Source organism: Caloenas nicobarica, chromosome 7 (assembly GCF_036013445.1).
Source record: "Caloenas nicobarica isolate bCalNic1 chromosome 7, bCalNic1.hap1, whole genome shotgun sequence".
Classification (NCBI taxonomy): domain Eukaryota; kingdom Metazoa; phylum Chordata; class Aves; order Columbiformes; family Columbidae; genus Caloenas; species Caloenas nicobarica.
Genome location: NC_088251.1, coordinates 19,096,608 through 19,117,409, shown reverse-complemented (window position 1 = coordinate 19,117,409; position 20,802 = coordinate 19,096,608). Strand labels below are relative to the sequence as shown.

Below are 20,802 nucleotides of genomic sequence, written 5' to 3'. Positions count from 1 at the left end.
AACAAGCCCCTTCCCAGGGGAGACTGTATTTTCTGAGTTTCAATTCAAAGTTGGTTTAAACATTTTTATGTTTGCATAACAGGGTCATAGGATAATTCAGGCTACAAGAGATCTCATGAGGTCTCTGGATGAACCTCCTGCTCAAGGAGGGTGAACTCTGAGGCCAGCCTGGGTCATTTAGGGCTTTATCCAGTCAGGTGTTGAAAACCTTCAAGGGTGGAGACTGAACAACAAATGTTTATTCAAATATGGCCATTTGGCTGAATTTGCTCAAAATCCAAACCAAACCAGTACAAGCTTCTGTATTTCGACCACACACCTCTGCTGCAACCGTCCCTGTCAAAACACAAAATGACAAATCTGACACAACTCTGCATAACAGGTGAAATGAACCTTAAAAAATCATTAAAGGCCAAATACGAACCCCACCGAAATCAATGAAGAAATGCCCTTAGCATCTGTCTAGCCCCTCTGAGTTAAATGTTTTAGTGATTAGCACTGCCAAAAGGAAGTTTCTGATGGGATCAAGACAGGTTCTGAACATACGGCTCTTGTCAGGGATGTAGGAAGGCTGGAAGCTGAGTTCAGGTTAGGGGAGGAGCCAAACCACCAGGTTTTGGTCTGTGTCCAGAGAGCAACCTCAGTACTGAGAAATTAAGAATTTACTAAAGAAAATCTCTCTTGTAAATATTAAAACTGTAGAGTGGGGCAGTGTCTGTGTCCCAACTTCACATAGTATTTATTAGCAAAATGCCTGATTCTTCTCTTTCTTTTCAGTAAGTCAACAGTCACTTCACTGAAAACAATCCTGTACAAATAGCCTGAGATGTGAATCAGCCTGAAAGTCACGGGTATAATTCTTCTTTATAGTTACTGCATTTCAGTTTTCATTGGGAAAAATTGTATGAAAATGAGACAGAGAAAAAGGAAACCAACATGCAAATACAGATATTTATAAGCAGGCATATTACATTCAATTTTCCCGTCTTTTCACCAAGGTTTGCTCATTCTCTATGGTGATAAAAAGCTTACACAAGGATGAGTGATATTTTGATACAGATCTTTCAAGGAAGAGTAGCAATTCAAAGAAACACTTTTCTAGAAATTAATACTTTGGATGTTTTGTATCTCTCTCTTTTTTTTTTTTTTTTTCTTTTTTTAACAATCACAGAATTCACAAGACCAAAGTTAAATATAATGTTTTTCAGGTTTTAAAAGTTAGCACTGTTTTTCAGTGGGAGCCTGGAAACAAAACAAAATCATTTCAATTATAATAACCGAAGGTGTTCTCATCCTAACAAAAAAATCAATACAGTTATGAGATTTCATTCAACCTTTCTCTTTACCAAAGTATTTCAGGCCAAGTATCAAGATAAGTTGAGGTTTTAAGCTGCATTATAAATAACCCCTGACTTTAAGATAACTTATTTGGAGATTATCAAGAAATATAAAGAATTCAGCAGCATGCTGATGGATACCACAGAAGTATATGAGAAGTCTAGAGCAGCTGCCACTATTTTCTGATTCTTTAAAGGTTTTTTGACATGGCTGTTGTATTGTCCATCTGGTATACAATCTTCTTATCAATAACATTTGGGCAATCAATGTGTGCAAAAAATGAATCTTGGGTTTGGGATATATTTGTAGCCATATGCTTTCTACCTGTCAATATAGTTCAAAGGCAGTAAGTGAGGAGACTTCAGTAGATGTGGCATCTGTCCGACGTCTCATAGGACGGACAGGATGGTCTCATAGGTTTTGGTTTTACTTTGTGCCATTTATCATGCAACATATCTGGGCAAAAGGACACTTGCTTTAGCAATCCCAGCCATCATAATGGCAAAGCAGCAGCAGCGGCAAGCAGTGGTTTCATACTGTCGTATTTGTTTGTTTAGCTGGAATTGCCCCTTCATCTCACTGATAATTTAGTGCTTACTCAGTTTCACACTTCTTCAGGGTGATCAGCACCTCACATTTCTCAATGTGGTCAGCTTTCATTTTCCTTCCCATCCAAACCACAATCAGATTCAGACATATAGTGTTGTACAAACATCAAATCTGCATGTGCTTTTGTGCGTCTGTCCGAATGGTTCTTAAAAACACTAGCTGGTATATTTTGTTATTTCAGTTTTCAAGACACTCCTTCAGCAGCAAAGTCATCTAAATCAGTGAGGGACACTATGTCAGTATTTGGGCTTAGGCTCATGCCCTTTTGTAAGTGAACTTGAGTTTCTTCAGCATCTTGACTGTAGGAGTAAGAGGCTGGCTCAATATAAGGCTGAGTATCCACAGTCTCAGCATATCTGTAGTCCTGCTGGCCATCTTCAGGTAGTTCAGCTGGTTCTCCTGGTACAGCTGGCATTAACCGGGTAGGTTCAGAGAGCTGAGAAGGTGACTTCAGCACTGCTACAGATGAAGCTGGTAAAGGCAGCACTCTAGGGTAGGAGGAATAGGGTGAATTCATAATTTCTGAAGAAGGGGACTGGTATAAGTTCCTTTCTGAGGAAGGGACTGAGACTTGAACATATTTTCCAGTTTCTGGGTCATAAAATGTCTTTAAATTTACTTCAGCTGGTAAATCAACTACATAATATTGGCCAGAGTCTGGGTCTTGGAGGAGTTTACGCTGGGTTGAAGAGGGTGAAGGGCTTACTGCTGATGTACCACTGAGTCTTCCTGTACCGGTTTCTGTGGGAGTAAAAGTTGAATGAGGAGCAGGATGGAGAGAATATCCCAAGGGTGAGGGAGATGCTAGTGTCTGTCCAGAATTAGAAGACATTCTTCCTATAGCATCTGTATGCTCAGTCTGATGTTTTTTCTGCTGCTCTTGCATTTTCTTTCTCCTGCTTGCCAGTTTTTTGGCCCGTCGCAGAGCCTTTTCTGTTTTGGGTGGCACAGCAGGAGGCTTGCCTGCTGCTTTCTCCCCAAGTCCCTTGAGCTCCAGTCTCTCAGTATCTCCTGCAGATTCAGAATGCAGATTTCTCTGCACTGGATCAAGTATCACTTCTGCAGACATACCAGCATGGCTCTTTAGTGCCTTGTTCAGCAAGTCAGAGTTTATAACATCCTCTGTCTCTCTAAGGCCAGAAATTGTTGGTTTCTCTGATGATGAACTGGCAGCAAGAGAGTGCATCGTGCTGCCTGATCTGGGGCTTGTAACAGCAGAGCACGTAAGACTGTCTAACACAACTGGTGCACCTTCCATATGTAGGATGTCCTCTAAAGCTTCATAGGCTACAGGAGAAAATGTGTGGTCCTCTGAGGTGGAGCCAGTCACGGGGGAAATTGTATTCCTAGTGATTATTTTTTTTGCACAAGAGCCACCTCTGCGATTAGATAGATGATGATTCTTAAAGTAATTAATCTTTCTTTCTGCAGGATAGATGGGGTTGTTCTGTGCCCGGTCATTTTCCAGACCTAAATTTGGCTGTGTTAAGCTGTGCCTTGCCTTCCTAGTCTTGGGCTTCTCTTCCCTTCTGCAGACACTTTCCTCATTCATTGTTCCAACTTTATTTAACACAGCACAAGTCTCTTCATCATCTTCCGTCATCTTTCCCAATGAAAAGCTCTCTGTATCTTCCAGAAGACTGGGATCCAGTGTTGCTGAAGTAGATCCAGGCTCACTGGACTCTTTCCCTCTGTCGGTTGCTCCATCCCTCACATTCTGCTGCCCTCTGTGCCTCATTGCCGACCAGCTTAACTCCTGGGCATGCAACATGTTTTGGTGCTGCTTGTTGTGCTCTGCTGGGGGCACAAACCTACTTTCCATTTCCTTGTAACTGCTGCTCACTGTATCATCCAGGGAAAAGGACCTGAACAGTGGCAGTTTGACAGCCCTTATTACCTGAGGTGGCCTGACTGTGTTATCTTTAATCATAAACAGCTTGGGTTTGGTTGAGCTTGAAGATGGAGGAGTTTGTGGTTCCTCAGATCTGGGGACAGACGTGTTCCCTATACTGTCAGAAGCAGAATCCATGCTGTTGACTTCTTCCCTTTTCTCACTCCTTATTTTCTCTTTCATCAGGCTGCTTTGTTCATTCTCAGTAACCTTCCCCTCCCTCTTCTCTGCTGCACTACCCCCAGAACTGATACAAGCATAGTATTGCAGTTGATCTTCCCCAACCTCTTTACCTCTCTCCTTGTGTTTTTTCTTGCTGTCTGCACCCATTTCACCCTTAGTCCTCTGGCTCTCTTGAAGACCTGCCTTCTGCATCAGGGGTACTTGCGGAAAAGGCTCCTCCTGAAGTGGCTGCTCTACCGTGGAGATGAAAGATTGCTCTGAAGAACTAGTGCTTCTTTTGTCTTGTGTTTCATGGCCTAGTACCACCACACTGTTTTGGGTATCACTGTAAGGCACATCCTCTGCTGGTGAGAGTTGGTTTGGGAGTGGTTTGAAGGTAAAATTTTCATTCTGAATAGCAGCCTGTCTCTCATCTTCCTCACTCTGGACACTGGGATTTTGCACAGGCTGCTCAGCTGTTGCATCTGTGTTGTCTCTGTTGAATGGTTTCAGTGCTGGATACTGCACATGTTTTCTTAAATCAGGTTTATTTGATTCATGTCTGTAAAAGGGGAAGTTTTCATTACCCCTTGTGTTTTTAACCAGACCTTCACGTTCTGAATCATCTTGCTGTAAGTTGTCTCCAGTTTGGTAAACTAAAAGTTCTGCTGTCGTCTGGGGTGAACTCAAAGTCAAGTAATTGTCTGTAAAGTGTCCAGTTAAATCAGTTTTGTTGTCCTTTTCATGAATACTGCCAGACACTATGGAGGTTATATCACTCAATTCATCTTTCTCTGCAATCTTTTTGTTACTTTTTTCTTGTAAAGTCAACAGTGAGAGATTCATTTTTGTACTCTCCTGTATATTTTCCCTGGTTTTATTTCTTTCCTCCAAAGCCCTTAACAGAGGAGAAGGGGTATAAATGCTTTTAGCACGTCTACGCACATCCTTCAAGTTGAATAACAGACTCGACGCTCTTGATTTGTAGCTATCCCGCGACCTGTAATCACCAAATGCATTCCCCTCATGGTCTATTGCTGTTGTGTTCTCAGTGGGGGGAGGTGTCAGTGGGATCAGCTCACTTTCCACAGGGTCCATCTCCTGTTTTGGTGGTATGATGGGTGTTAAGAGTTCAGTGATGTTGAAGGAGGGACTGATCGATCCAGGGGAGTTTACCTGTTTAGCCAGAGGAGTGGTATCCAAACCAGGTTCAGCACCAGTCAACTTTTCAGACAACGAGCATGTCTCATCGCTGGCTGTGAACTTCTCCTTGGAAGTCTGTGTCCTCTGCGCTGCCCCTTTTGTAGCCTTCTGTCTCCTCCAGGGTGGACAGGTACTGTCCAGTGGGGGACTCAGGGCCTCCTCTTTGGTTAAAGTGGCCAGGGATCTTGATGGTGGTGGGCTAGATGCCTGGGTCATGGGTGAGGGTGAAACTATCCTGTAGCACACGGACTGAGGTGAGACAGAGGCTTGGGACATGGCAGGGGGGGAAAGCTGAGCTGGCACTGGGGGTAGTGGCACAGGAGGGGCTTCAGGGATGGAGGGTGTTAGAAGATGGCCCTCCTGGGTGGGGTGTGGAAGAGGAAGTGCCTGTGGGACAGGGGGTGGCCGAGGAGGACCCTGGTGCATGTGGATCCTGGGTGGAGGAGTGGGAGGAAGAGCAGCAGGAAATTCAGCTTTTGAAGAAAGGGAGCCCTGAGGTATGTGTACAGCTGGGAGAGGGATGCTGAAAGCAACTTCTGGTGGAGCTGGCTCCATCTGAAAATGTTCCTCCTTCTCCTTAACAACAGTGGTCTTGGCAGGTGGCAATTTATGTTCAAGTGTGTAGGATTCCTTAACAAATGGTGCTTCCTCCAGGTATGTAAGACCTCCTTTTTTCATTTCTGTATCAACAAATTCCTTCTTTTCAGTCAGCTTTTTATGATGAACATTCCATGATTCAAAAGCACTATTCTCACTGTGAAGAAAATTACCTTTTTTTGCTGGCTCATTAACTTTCACACTTCTGCTTTTTAAAGCCTTTTTAGATGAACGGGAAAAATTTGACCTGGCTACTTTTGACATCTCAATCAGCACAGGGTAATAACCATCAGAGCTACAGTGACTCAAGTTTATTTTATTAGGTCTTTTCTCCCGCTCATGTTTACTGATGAGACAGTGGCTACCTTGATTAGCCTCAGAAAATTCAGAAAGTTCCTTGTGGATGCTTAAAATGTCTGTGTTATCCCAGAAAGCCATATCATTTCCATGATTTAATTTACATTTTTGAAAGCTATTCTTAACGGGCTGCTTAATGGCTATCAGGGAACCTCCTGAGCTCTGGTCTGCAGTCTTATCAAATGTCTTAATCAACGAGGACACTTTTGAAACATGCTTATTGTTCCTTGGACCAGGGACTGGCAAATTCAGCTTTTTCCTTTCCGTGGCAAAAGTGTTATTTTTATCAATGCTTTTCTCCTCTGGAGCATACTTTGGTAACTGCTGGAATGTGGAAGCCCATATTGTATGTTCATTGTTTCTTCTTGTTAGCTTGTTACAGACATTGCTTTTCTTGATGGCATGGTTTAATGTTCCTGGGTGAAATTTAGCAGAGAACTGCAGGGTGAAGTCGGGTGAAATGGCAAGATCTGGTTCACTGTGAGAGTCTTCAAGTTCTGCCACACACAAACTTTTGAAAGCTCTATCTGTGAGGCTGCTCACCTCTCTGTCTGTGTCATCCAGAAGACTCCCAATACTTGAGGAGTCACTGTGTCCTTCTGTATGCTTCTTATTTCCCTGCATTATTCCTAGGAATCATGAATGAATTATCCAAAGGATTAATTTCAGGTGTCAAATAGTCAGATGACTGTGTTGCCTGGTTGGTTCCAGCTGTTTGCAATTCACAAGCACAAAGCGATTCCTCCAGACAGTGCTGCTGCGCATCAGTTCATCTTATGGAATAGCTGAAGGAAACTTTGTTCTCTGCAAAGCCAAAAATTATAAATTATCATTTTTCTATATTAACACTATAAGACAGAGAGCATTTTCCAGATATATCAGTCACTGACTAATTTGCTCCTACATGTATTTTAAACAAGATGTTAACAACACAATAAACAACATGAAAAATAATTGTTATTTTTGTCAATTCAAGTAGCTTATGGTAGATAATTTAATTTCTAGAAAGTCCTATTAAAAATGTAGTTTCACCTCAGATTCCTTACTTGGGCTCTTAAACAAGGATATAAGAGCCAAATTTCAAGTACTTCTCTTTCCATACCTCCAACCATAAGCACTTTCAGGTGCTGTGCATGTATTTAGCTAAGAAAGCCATTTTTTGGCCATGAAGAATTAGTAATAAAAAGGCAAAAATCTTTTAAAAAAACGACTCTGGGTACATCATTTCACACTATGTCAAAAATGAAAGAAAAGTTGATAAAACTTACTTGGCAAGACATCATAATTAGAATTTAAAATATTTTGTAAAAATTAATTATAGAAGTTTCTATTCTCACTTGTCTGTTAGCTCATGACTGTGGAAAATGAAGTCTATAGAGGTGAACCTGCTTGTATCAGGTTGGAGCTTTGCTGTGACAATTACCCTGAGCAGAACCCTTGTTTAATAAGGCAGAATGGCACCACAGGTAGAGGATTTACTGTGCATTAGCATGTTCCAAGCAAATATTGCTGGGGTGAAATCCTTTAGCCACCACGTGGCTGGTTGGTATGTTGAAACTGAAGAGGCTGCTAATACCAGCTTAGCCAGCAGAAGGCAGGAGTGCCTAGGGGACTCTAGCAGACCCACTAAAGGAGCACAGGGAACGTTCGGTTTCAGTTCTAGGACTGATGAGAGCAAATGGTAACCCATTCAACAGAATTATAAAATATAACAGCCTTACATTAATCCTTGATTACAATGCAAAGTCAGGGACCGCAGCATTGTGGTTTTTGTCTGTCTCCACATCAGTCTGAAGACAGGATAGGGGAATCCTTGGATGGAATAAGTTTAAGCAAAATAGACCTTTCAGCTGTACTTGAGACATACACACTAAAACTCTTTAAATTTTATTCTGTAAACTCTTTAGGTATTTATTCTCACATTCAAGGGCCTGAGCAGAGTATTGACTAAACTACGGTGACACACCGTTTAAAAGTATATTCAGGAGCTAGCTAAACCCACCCCTTAAAGAAAGTCTGATCTTTATCTCCATTTCCTAGTACAATTGCATCATCGACTTGTGATGAGGTGAAACACCACAGTTCACATCTAGAGCGGCCTCCAGCTTCTATACAAGCAGAGGCTGTCCCCATGTCAAGCTTGGATCCACTGTAGAACTGAGCAATGAAATCCAGATCCAGATTTCAGCCCCACCAGCTGTCCAAATCCATGGTTCCACTTTGGCCCATCTCAGTGAGACTCTTGGAAAAGGCATGTTTTTCCCTATAATGACTCGGTGCTGGTCAAAGTATGAAAAGTCAGAGGACTTAATCAGCTGAGTTACTCAGGCTCAGTTGATTCTTTAAATGAAAACACTCCTCGCCTTCCTTTTCTATTTAAAAAAACCTCAGCCAACCTATTTTTAGATTCAAAATGTCATAGTGAATCTTGATTCTGTCCTTCCAGCCATACAATTCCAATGGCTTATGCAAAACTACAATAGATTTATACCAGAAATAAAACAAGCTTAATAGAGCTTCTCCATTTTACTTTGTACAAAGATTTTTCAGAATTGAGTTTCACACCCCCGCACTGTGCATATGTTTTTGTGTGTAATGCAGCAAGAAAAAAAGAGACAAATGAAAAAAAAAAGCGCCATCCCACTCTTGATTTTGATTCTTAATTGTTATATGAGCAGGAAGTCCAGGTACATACTTGCCATGTAATTTTGCTTCTCATCTTTAGAACTTCCTCTCATGCTTGTATTCAGCTTCATTTCTGACCATCTTTAGTGAGAAGATAGAAATAGTCCAGTGATGTAGATTCGACAGAAGTAGCATCCTGGGATGTTTCCGACCTTCAGCATTTTTTGATGTTGTGAACTCTGCAATTTGAAAACAAAGACATTTGCTACCATTATATGGAGATTGTCTCATGCTGTATTGATTCATTTATTTGTTAATTCACATTTTTCAACCATTTTAGGAGTGATTTACAGGATTTCTTACCAAAAGAGACAGGTATCCATCCCTGACTGATAATAACCAGATGCCCTGAGAGTTTGGTAGCTTGTGGAGAGCAGTCAGGTTCCTGGCAAGCAACTCTCACAACCTCCACCCCTCTCTGGTAGCCCCACCAAGGACTAACAGGTGAGTGAACAATGGATTCCTGGCAGTCTGTCCATTGTACAGGCTGGGTGACATCTCTGGGATAAAAGAGGGGTGACTTGTTCCCTGTTGCTCTCTACATCTCTGCTGTGCCACCCTTTCAGAAGGACTGCAGAGGAAGATGTGTGTCTCCACTCCACCTGTATATGACTTCCTACTGCCAATGAGTATAGACAGATGGGTAGACTAGGAACTAATGCAGCTGATGTTTGAAAGTCCAGCCTTTTCACTGTCCCTATTGTAAAGGAGATGAATGGTGGACAGCTGGGACAGTGAGGGGCAGTAAACAAAATGTATTTTTGCTTCCATGCATGAACCAGAGCCAGCACATGCTAAAGGAAAGCTCAGCTATGGTGTACATGCATTGCTGCTGCTCTTTTGCTCTGGACACCCCCGAGGTTCAGGCTAGTTTGTTTAATCTTTGCAAGAATATCTCCATTTCCTACAAGGAGAACTGGCCCTGAGGTAATGCAAATAGCACATAAGTGTAGATACAGTAGATTTTTCTGAAGCAAGGGTCTCCTCTAAGGAACTTTCATGTCAGCATGTGGTATTCAAAACATAGTGGCAAAAGTGGCAACAAGGGCTTGCCCACTGGGATGGTCTCCTACACCTTACCTGAGGAAGGACAGTAGTCAGTGTTAGTTTAGGAACAAGCTTGTAACAATCAGCTTTTTGTGGTTTGTTTAAGATGTCCAATTAAAAAAGGTAAAAGCAAAGAAAAAAAAACCCAGTACAATGTTTGGTTGCAGCCAGATGTAACAGAGCAACTTCATTGGAGAGATGTGTGCTCAAGGGTTAAATTACAATTTTACTGCTTCCATGGTACTGTGCAAAGCCAACACAGCCACGGGAGATTGTGATTATGTTGTGGTTCACTCATCAATGGAGTTGTTGACTAAATTCCAGCAACAAAAATTTTATCACTATTGGTGGTGGTGCCTGAACTAGGAGGAAGCTTGGCTTTCAGATCTCATGGACAGAGGTCTGAGGAAACATCTTGTCCCTTGTAAACTGAGAACATTCACTGAAAAGTGAGTAGAGTAACAATAAACATGGAGATGATGACGTAATCTCAGCACTTATTTTCCTAGATGGAGTCATTCTTACAAAAACAACTCAGCACCTCTGATTAAAAAAAGTATAGTGATTATCACTGTCTCTGAAACCCTTGTGAAGATCCTCGTCTGTCTTGCCTGGCCATAATACTTGTACTTGGGCAGTGTAATGTTTCAAGTTGTAAAAGCTGTATCTACACCAGCTGTTCAAGGTGCAGATCACTACCGGGACTGGATGGAAACAGCAGCACTGTACAGATCTAGCTATCCCTTGTATGATGGCAATGTCTGAACTTTAGAAAAAGAAATTGCTCATGGCTGGTTTAGTAACCTGGTAAAGTCCCATTTCTTTATTTTTGGACAAACATGGCAGCCAGCAAGCAAGGTGCAGAGTTTGAGCTTAGGTCAAGATTAAGCTAGTTCAAACATTTAAGGATGTCTGAATTTAGTCTATTTTCAAGACAGGGGAAAGTCAGGCTGCGTGTTTGGAACTGCTTGGGAAATGCTGAGAAACATGTGAGGTGTTTGCAGTAGGCATCATCTGATATGAGCTACTGAAAAAGCTTGCATGAATGTACAGATTTCAAGGAGCTTAATCAGAAACCAGCCTTCCCTCTCTTTTAAACAGGAGGCTTTTTTCAGGGACTCTCTTAAGTACCTAGCAAGTTGCGATGAGTAGGTTAAATTACAGAGACTATTTCTGGCCTGGCATAGACTGAATGTCAACTTTTCTTCACTAGACAGGAGCTGGGAAATCCAGCAACCTTGGCTGGAGCATGTGACATCACTGCTGCTGTGATATATAAAGGGCTGGTTGGTTCTCCCATCCCCCTTGGGCTGGTATTTGGCTGAAGTGTTGTGCCATGAAACATTGCCGTGGCATTTTGGCAGCACTCTTGGGAGTTTCATAGCAGTCTGAAGTCAGCAGCACTGCACTCCCCTTGAGGATGGGAAGAGAAAGGAGAGGGGGTAAAGGGTTTTTTTCGTTTTTCTTTTTTAACCTTTGTGAGCTGTTTTTTTTCATGTGATGCTCCATCCACAACTCCAGCCCAAAACTCAGAGACCTGTGGTGACTGCTGGCTGAGATTTATTCAGCAATGTGCTCTGCTCACACACACGCTGCTGCTTTGAGTTTCCAGGGCCTCATCCTGACAACAAATAGTTATTGCTTCTTACCCTGGGAAATTAGTGAATCCCTAACGAATTGATGATTTTTTTTACATATGAGCATGTTCGTTCATGGCACACATGGGAGCTCATAATCAGATCAGAGGAATGGATGTAAGCAGGCCCTTTCAGCTATGTGTCACCATGCCGAGACAAAGCTCCCAGCTGATGGCAGCTCCTCGCTTGCCTGTGCGGGGTGGCTCAGTGAGCTCTCTTGGGTATCGTCAGAAAATCCTGCATTGCAGCAGTGATCAGTACATGACTGGCTGTTGGGTGTGCTGCTGTTGGTCAATGATCACAGTACCACTGTTACAATTGCATTTTTAGGGAAACAGACAAAAAGATGTCAAGGAGTTAAAGGTCACCCTGTGAGTCCTCGTCAGAGACAAGGAGCCAGAAGCATGTCCAGGAGAGATGAAAAAACCCTGTAGTCTGGTGTAGAATACCTGAAAATCCCCTGTGCTGGGCTGCTTGGACAGCTAAGGGTGTGTGAGTTGGTCATACTGGGCTACATCAGAGCAACATGCTCTCTCTCATCTGCCCTGCTGCCTGGGCTGCTCCAGGCATGCTGCCTCTCTGGGCAACCCTTAGGGCACACGGACTAGGAGGAGGATCACAACACCCTCACCAAGGAGAGGAGAGTTGCTTGGCAAGAGAGACAGTGGTGCTCCAGCCACATTTCCCTGAAGTGTCAAGAAAGGAAACTTCTTGATTAAGATAGTCATAAGATGAAAGCTATTAGCATGCGCCTCAATTTCCCTCATCCAACAAAACCACTTTCACCTATGCTTTATGGTCATAAAGAGCAGCCAAAGTGAATACTCCCACTGGAGGAAAGGGGAACCACTTTGCTCAGTTACTAGTATCTGCTCCAGCTGATGGAGGGTGGAGTACTGGATCTGTCCATCTCAGGGTAAAGATCCCAAACACTGACAGAAATTGCTAGCATAGAACAAGGTGACCTCAGCTATTCCAGCATCAGATCTTTGATCATTGCACTGGAAAGCAAGGTGAAGGCACCCTGTGTCTGAACGAAACCAGTGTAGACTGGGTCCATTCCCCTTGAGGATTTGGCCCAGTAATTGTGTCTTGAACAGCTTGTTCTGGGCCAGGGAAGAGGAGAGACTGTTCTTGACTTTGAGCCAACTTCTGTTCTCAGTTACACTGGTATAAATCTAGAGTCATTTTACTGACGTCAGTAGAATAACTAAGAACAGAATTGGTGCCTCTAAATACATCTACTTCCTAAGCTGACATTAGTGCACTATCCAGAAGGCTACATAAGCAACTGTAACCACAGTAAAGTGAAATCCAACATCTCTGAAGAGCCAAACCTTACCCCCATGTGGCATTCAAACCACCATGTGAAGGAAAGAGATTTGGAATGAATACCACATTGCTATGCCACCAAATCATGTCCTCTGGGCAATTCTGATTTTCTAATCTGTATCACTCACCACTAACAATAGCAATGCATTTGGGATAAAGTAATTTTTCTCTTTTCTGCAATGTTCACTAGAATGTCTAGACTTAAGAGTGGTGTAGTAGATGTTGTACACTCCCAAACTGGACCAGCATAGCTGGCTGCCAATCTGAATTGACATCCTGTGGTCAATATTATCTTTTGGAAATGTGTTTGTCTCTCTCTGTGTGTGTATGTGTGCATGATGGGAGGATGTTCTCATTTAGATTGTTTCTGAAATTTCACATGGAATAAAGATTCTGAAGATAAATTAAATACCAAATTTAAAATTTCATTCAGAATTTAAAAAATATTTTCATTTCAGATTGTTTCACTATTTTTACACTATAGGCAAAGAGAAGTAGAATGTAACACATACCATAACAGTTAAAATAGTATATTATTACTGTCCTTAAGTCAGAGAGGGTGTATGTTATTTAACATTAGCTGAAGCTTTCCATTGTATTTTCTATGTCAAACAGTACTCTGATGGTATTGCAACAGAGAGCGTGATCTTGTTTTGAAATTTCCCCAAGTAAATATTCCAAATGATAAAAAAAAATAATTTCCAATTATCTTCCTTACAGAAATGTCATTAAAATGAATATGATCGTGATTTTATTTGTTTAATCAAACATATTTTTTCTGGAGAAAAGACAGCTGAAGTCTTTTTCTCCCAGTGAGCTCTACTGAAGCTGGTGCATCTGTTGCCATGGGAGCTGGAACCTGGGACTCATCAGACTCATAGCTCAAGGAAGGTCAGTGCAACCTGTTTGAAGCATGAATGCAAAGAGGCAGCGTACCTAACTGATGACCATATGTTATATATCCTGCTCTGTGTCCTTTCCCCAAAGGATGTGAACCTCTTCCAGGCCCCAGCTGGAACGCTTACCTCTTCAGCTCAGACCACAAAACTTCAAGCACTGGGAGATGAAGACCTCACGTGAAGAAAAATGGGAGGAACAGGGATTGCTTGCGACAGCTATGGAGTATCATGGCAAGTCTTTCTACCTTTCCCTTTCTGGTTCAATGGCAAAGACCCAACAGTTACTTCCAGCTGGTCTCCGGACTGCCTTTCCCAATGTCCTCCAAATGCCTCATCCTGCCAAGAGGCCTGTCAAGTCTGGAAGAAGGAGATGTCTCTCAGAAAGGGTTGTATCTAGACTGAGGCTTTCTTGCAACTCCTGTTCACTCCTTCCATTACCTGAGCCATATCCACTGCCTTTGGAGAATCAGTTAAAAGCAGATATGATGGAGGTTGTCAAAGGCACAGAGCACATGACTAACACAGGCAAAGAGCAGGTGCAGCACTTGACAAACAGCACAAGTCTACAAGAACCACAAGGCAAAAGGATGGTGCTCCTCCCATGACCTGAAGTCAGCACAGACAAGTGACATTTAAGCAACTGAACCCAAACAGTGCATTTCTTGGCATTAAATGTCTGACTGGAAAAGGCCACTGTCTATAACTAGGTCAGTCATTATACACTGAGATATTTATACAGCTCCCCAGTAATATGGTACATGAATACCTCATGGCTATTTATCCTTACAAACTCTCCCACTGCAAGTAGGATTTCTGTCTCATTTACAGATCAGCAGTTCAGGCCCAGCTTCAACTGAATGATTTGTCCAAGATCAAACAGAACATCTGTGGCAGGGAAGGCAACCAAATCTATGTTTTCTGAATTACACAAGAAGAACTTAACGTTTGTCAGTTAAGGAAAAATGTGCCTTCCCACTGCCCTTCACAGGGCATGGTACTTTACCATAAGCCTCTGCAAAAAAATCCCTTCAGATGAGTGTGGTGCTGTAGCTTGGCATTATATTGTATAGTGAAATCCATCCAGATTTGCAGGTGACTGACTTACTGAAAAGATGTCAGCTCCACCTCAGGTTTGTGATACTTATATGTGTCTTTGAGATCACGAAGACTCAAGCCTTCCTCACTAGTTCAAGGTGACAACTGATATTGCATTGGTACAGCCCCCTCACTGAGCACTGACAGGATTTTGGCTGATGAGACAGGTATTCATCTCCTTTCGTTTAGTCTCAAGCAAGGCTCAGAGGATGAAATCTTCTGAGTATTCAGCTCCTGAGTGGGAGAAAGGAGATTTTGCCACAGTAGAGGGAAAGATGTAGAGTACCACAGCATTGCGATGTCTAGAGACAGGAGATAACAAAGGGGGAAGAGAAGAAAAATACATGGATAAAAGCCCAAATCTAATGGCTTGGATGCCACGTAAAGGAGCATGCCAGACAGTCCCAGCCTCTGTCATGGAAAAATCATAATTATACCAGCAAGTGCACTAGGCACAAGAAGGAAGCAGGTGTACTCTCCTCTGTGACCGACACAAGGAAATCTGCAGCTAGCAACCAGCCATGCCTCATTTCTCTTTCCAGACTGGGGAATCTGAAACCATCTCCCGCTTACACTGCCCTCCAATTCAGCCCCAGCACACCGATACCATCTACATTGTCAAGTTTACATTTAGACCATTTAAGCTTCTTGACAAGGAGAGTCTGACCCACACCCACTCACACAGGATACAGTCTCAGGAAATAACAGGCTTGCAGAAAACAAGTATTATTCTTTTAGTGATAGTCTCACCTGATCCTTTCCTTTATATCTTCTGAATGTTTCCAGGGTTTGGACAAGGATTTTGCTGAATCTGTTTTCTATGAAGAAAAGAATTCAAGCCATTTGTACATGCTGTACATTGTTTCAAGTTCTAAGTGGTTTTGTCACTCACTGAATTCCATGGGACTTAGGGACATGCAAGATCCTGAAATACCTGTTTTATGTTACCGAAGACAAACAGGTAGATGTACCAGAGAGGGGAAGAGAAGGTGGAGGCTTTGGTTTTCAAGATTTTCTGTCTGGGGCTGTAGGAATAGAGATATTTTTCACTTATACCTTGCTATAGCTTTCAAATGCAGTCAAAAGAGCTCAGGTCTTGAGCAAGCAGTGTGATAGGGAGGGAAATACACACTTATATACATGCCAGAGCATATGACTCAAGCACACAACCATCCATTCACATAACATCTTTCCTCTGATGACAAACTGCTCCTCAACCATTTGTGATTATAACAGAGCCATTCCAGTTGAAGGACAAAAAGCTGTGGATTGCTTTACTCCTGCCTGCTATCTGGCAGATGGCCATGGGACAGCTATCTTTCTATGGGAGGACTTTAAGTGGGCAGGGTAGAGCCCACCCACCTTTACCCCCCAAGTATATGATCATCTCTGGACGTCATACTATTTTCCTCCTTTTGAGGAGCAAAGGATAGACAGTGGTCTTGTGCTGAGCAAGATAGAAGCTCCTTCTGGTTCCCCCTTCACTGTGCAACAGGAGGTTGGTGTTTTTTGTGATGTGGTGCTTCCCCAAGGCAATTCCTCATTCTTTTATAGTTAATGCACATGCTAAGGCATTTCTTGTGATTATTCTGTAAAGGACATATGCTAAAGACAGAAAGAAAAATGACAAGAGTTTTAAGCAGAATCCGCACTTGTTCCCTAAGACACAGGCCAGTAACTCTGGTTGAATCAGGTCCCCAGCAAAATCAGCGATATTGTAATCACAGTGCTTTTCCAGATCACCCAAAACCTCTGAAGAATCCTGCAGGCAAGCAATAGCAGCACCCACAGCCCAGCATTATCACCAGACACTTCTTTTCCAGCCCTTCTCCTCAATTCTCCCCCACATGCCAAGCGGTGATTCAAGCTCCTTGTCTATGGCTTCATTCAATTCACAAATCTGGGTAAAGAATAATTCCTCAGTTTTGAAGAAACAAATGAAGTTCTAATGTCACTACTTCAAAGCAGACCAGCCAAAAGAGAGTCTCAGTGAACAACAACATAATGATCAGAAATGCTGCCCTGCTGCCCCACTGGTTCAGCAGAAATCCTGGATGCAGTTTGCAGGGTCCAGATCCCTCTGAGCATGTTGTTGCTTCTGCAACAACACCCCAGACAGTCCTGGGCACTCACTCCCATTTCTGCACAACAGAGCCCTGTGCTTTGAAACATGCAAATGATGGGGACAGGGACACACCTGAAATACATCTCAACAGAACGGAAGCCATCAGAAGTATGCAGAATTGTACAAGGGTCTGTAATGAAGCTGACAGTCAAGCCAAGCTGATCTTAGGGTATGACAGGTTATGTCTGATCCAGGTAAAGCTGATGGACAGAAACACATCTGAGACTGAGGATCTGCAGTAGCTGTAAACTGCCAGATATTGCTGTTTGCTGTCTCTTCATGTTAAGGTGTAGCGAAATGTTAACTACATGCATGTCTTTTAGAGGCTTTTAAAAAAAATTGCAGGGATTTTCGTCTCTGTCTTTTCCAGGTGGAAAGTATGAGTCAGGTGGCCTTCATGTACCTGACTGTCATAGGCCTATCACAGTTCCCAAACCAGCCTCAGGCATAGAGCGTAAGTAACAGGGAAAGCATCCCTGAAAATACTGGGATATAGTTATGTGAGAGACTCAAAATAAAGATGCATCACTACTTGACCTGCTTGGCTTATAAGAAAATTGGTCTGACTGTTACCAGATTATTTAGATTAATCATTACTAGCTAATGCCTTCTTGTATATCATTATTTGCAAGCACAGGAGATGGATCATGAAGAAACCTAGGACTATAATTAAATATCTGCTTTCTATGCCTGTCCAAAGAAGATCATTTGGCAGGGGAACCCAAGCGGGGGGGAAACCTTACTTCTGGGGAAGGGTTGTCCTCTTATGGCTCCAATGCTGCCTCAGTTTCTCTGGGACTGCCAAAGGACAAGGATCTCAGTGTCAGTCTGTCTGACCATATACACTTGAAAGACATAAAAAACTGGCAAGCAGCAACATAGTCACAAAATACCAAGCTTAATACAAACACACAAATATATATAAGTATATATGTATATATACACACATGTATGTATAGGCAATCAGTGAGCCACCCAAAAAGACATGCAGGCTTGACTGAAGAGGGACAACCTTTTCTCGAGTATAAAGTTCCCCTATCAGTGCACACATGCAGCCCCCACTGTGTTCCCTTTCCCCACACACCTGTCAGCTGGCTTACAGACCATGGGTCCCAAAATGTGACACCACCTCAAGCAACACGTGCTAGCACTAAAAGCAATGGACTCACCCAGTTGCTTATAGCAGACAAAGCTCTGTGTGACCTGGCACCCTGGCTGCAGGGAAGCCAGCACAGTGAAGCCTGGCAGCTAAAAAGCACTTGCAGAATTTGCCTCTGCCAGCAACTTTCTGTGTGTATAAACTCAGCTAGGTTACAGAAAGGAAAAGAATTATACAGATGAGTGGTATTTTCTCCCAACCTGGCTCATATGGTTAGTTGGCTTTTTTCCTGGTCTTGAAGTGATTTATCTTTTCATGGGCCTTTTGCACAGCTCTAGTAATGCAAGCACAGACGAGACAAACATTTCAGAGAAGCAGGCAGGAATAAGAGGCTACAGAGTGAAATTTCACAATACTTTTGGTTTGCAGTGCATGGATGCAATTACACCTGCATACATCTAGCCAGACACAGCCTTCAGTTTCACTGGTGAGTGCTTGTTACAGCTGTTTTGGTTACTAAGTTGTAAATACATATGTAAATACTTTCCTAGTCACAAGTGTGGAAGGATTGAGAAATTCAGTTGTTTGGGGGCTCCAGTGTACTTGGAATCTTTTATTTGTTAGTGTTTTCCACAGGCCTTATCCTTCAAGCATATAACTAAGGACATCTACTTTTTACATGGTCAGTTCCTTGAAGAAGTGAAGGAAAAGAGCCATGGACTTTGATCCTGTCCAGAAACCTTATTTCTCATTCTTATCTCTTCTCCCTTTTCCTTCTCCCCAGCCTCCCTCCCAGCAGTGGCAGAGGACTAGTGAGGAACCCTCTAGCTGACACTGAACAAAGTCAGTGTGAACCAGTCGCTTTGGCCTGCTGCTGGAAAACTTTTCCTTTTTGAGACATAACTACATTGCCTCTTTACAGGCCATTTAAAAAAAAAAAAAAACAAACATAAGCGGTTTGGCTTCTCAAGCTCAATTTTAATTATTTCTGTTCTTATTTTGCTGCTGAGTTCTGTACCGAGGCTAATAAGATGCAGTTCCTTGGGATGGCAGATTAAGAAGTTCTGCAACAACTGGACTTAGAAAAGCTTACACGGTTTAAAAGTTTTTCCACTGATTAAAATTGGATACAAGTCATAGTCACAGTCATTCGTGGTGGCCTTTTAGCACTGCCTAGGTATTTGAACTATTTTGCTTTTTTCAGGCTCTGTAGCATATTAATTACTCTCTATAAAATATTTAAGTTATTCTCTCTGTATTTGTTCTGAAAAAAAGAAATTAAAATGCCTTCAACCCCCTATACAAATCACTAAGGTTTTTAAGGGTGCCTTATCTGTAGGCAGGAAATCATCTGGAAAATAAAATCAGTGTATATTTACCTAAAGTTGCTTACAGCACAATGCACAGGACAATTAAATGGAGCTTCATAGCAATTTAGTGCTCTTTTAAAAAAGTCATACCCCTTTACCAAATAATTATATTTTATAAACAGTAATCGCTGCATACAAATCTATACGCATGTCTCTTTCCACACACAGACTGTCAGAGACAACCCTGTGTTTTTCAGAGCAGAAAAAAGCTGGACAAAATGAAAGGACTACCCACCTTTAATCACTGGAAAGAAGAGATAAATGCTGTTTGATTTCTCTTATTTGATCAATTACACAGCTGACCCTTGAGTGCACACACATTCACACACTCAGACACCATCACTCTCCACTGTTTCCCTGCTTTAAAGACACCCACAAAACACCTCCTTACCTTCTGTGCTCCAGCTTTCTGATCAGGGACAGTGCAGTGCTGCGCTTTCTTCCCTTAAGTCAAAGCCCCAGCACATTTTACAGCAGTCTGCTTACTATTAGCACTTCCCATTATTCATGTGTTTCAGACTCTCCTTCTGAACATGGTTGTCTTAATAGAAACAACCACTGAAAAATAAATAAAACAACAAAAATGGAGGAGCTAACCCTTGAGCCCTCACAGACCTGCTCAGCCAGGTGAAGTGAACAAGGAATCCAAAGTTAGTAAAATGTATTTAAATAGTTATCAGGCAAGGGGAAACCAAGCAGAGATCATGGTAGGGAAGAGGCAAACATACGTATTGGAATAACCATGCGGTGTCAAGTAACAGACAGATGAAACAAACAGTCATCAGCTATTTTTACATTCAGATTCGCAATTGCTAATGCATCAGAGATAACTAATACAGAAAGTAATGCTGTGTGATTGGCTCGCTACTGCCAGTGATTCAAACCTTAAAGCACTACATTTTTGCATCTACAGGTGGGAGTCAAAATGTTTGTTAAGGTCACCATTAAAAATACCGTGTAAGAAATATGCACATGAGTAACACATTACTGTCCTACTGGTGCTTTTTCATAAATAGCTCATTTCATCATCAAGGCAGGACAAATGTATCCAGTGTTCTTGGAGTAAGGACCCCATTCCACTGTCCTTCCAAAGCAAACAAGACCAGCCCCCCTCCTGGGAGGCACATGCCAGCATTGGGTTTCATTTTGTGAACTGCAATAGGATGTCAAATAAAAGGGGAAATATGCCATGAAGTCACCCAGCTATGTTTTTTATTGCAGATACAAACAATGGATTACATATCCTGTGCCATGCTGAGAGCACAGAGCTCCCTACTGAAGTCATGGGTCTCTCTTGGGGCTCAGCATCATGCTGAACTTGAGCCACAGCCTGCAGCAAAATGAAGAGCAGAATCT

The 20,802-nt window shown here is 42.4% G+C and overlaps 1 protein-coding gene across 8 annotated transcripts; it reads right to left on the bottom strand.

Annotated features, from left to right (window-relative positions):
* Positions 1–217: 217 nt before the first annotated feature.
* On the bottom strand, positions 218–20,126 carry C7H10orf71 (chromosome 7 C10orf71 homolog). 8 transcript variants are annotated; one of them, XM_065638476.1, is made up of 6 exons: positions 19,838–20,126; positions 17,721–17,775; positions 15,787–15,877; positions 15,603–15,670; positions 8,853–9,021; positions 218–6,961 (listed from the first exon to the last, which is right to left on the bottom strand). In XM_065638476.1, the coding sequence occupies exon 6, from the start codon at positions 6,779–6,781 to the stop codon at positions 2,132–2,134; it is 4,650 nt and encodes a 1,549-aa protein (XP_065494548.1). In that variant the 5' UTR covers positions 6,782–6,961; positions 8,853–9,021; positions 15,603–15,670; positions 15,787–15,877; positions 17,721–17,775; positions 19,838–20,126; the 3' UTR covers positions 218–2,131. The 8 variants fall into 8 exon arrangements, with proteins under 8 accessions (XP_065494548.1, XP_065494549.1, XP_065494547.1 ...); XM_065638477.1 differs by lacking the exon at positions 17,721–17,775 and adding an exon at positions 13,884–14,114; XM_065638475.1 differs by lacking the exon at positions 17,721–17,775.
* Positions 20,127–20,802: the final 676 nt, after the last annotated feature.

Bases quoted from the DNA above. Each gene is read 5' to 3' on its own strand.
- C7H10orf71 (XM_065638476.1), bottom strand. From the start codon at position 6,781: ATGCAGGGAAATAAGAAGCATACAGAAGGACACAGTGACTCCTCAAGT.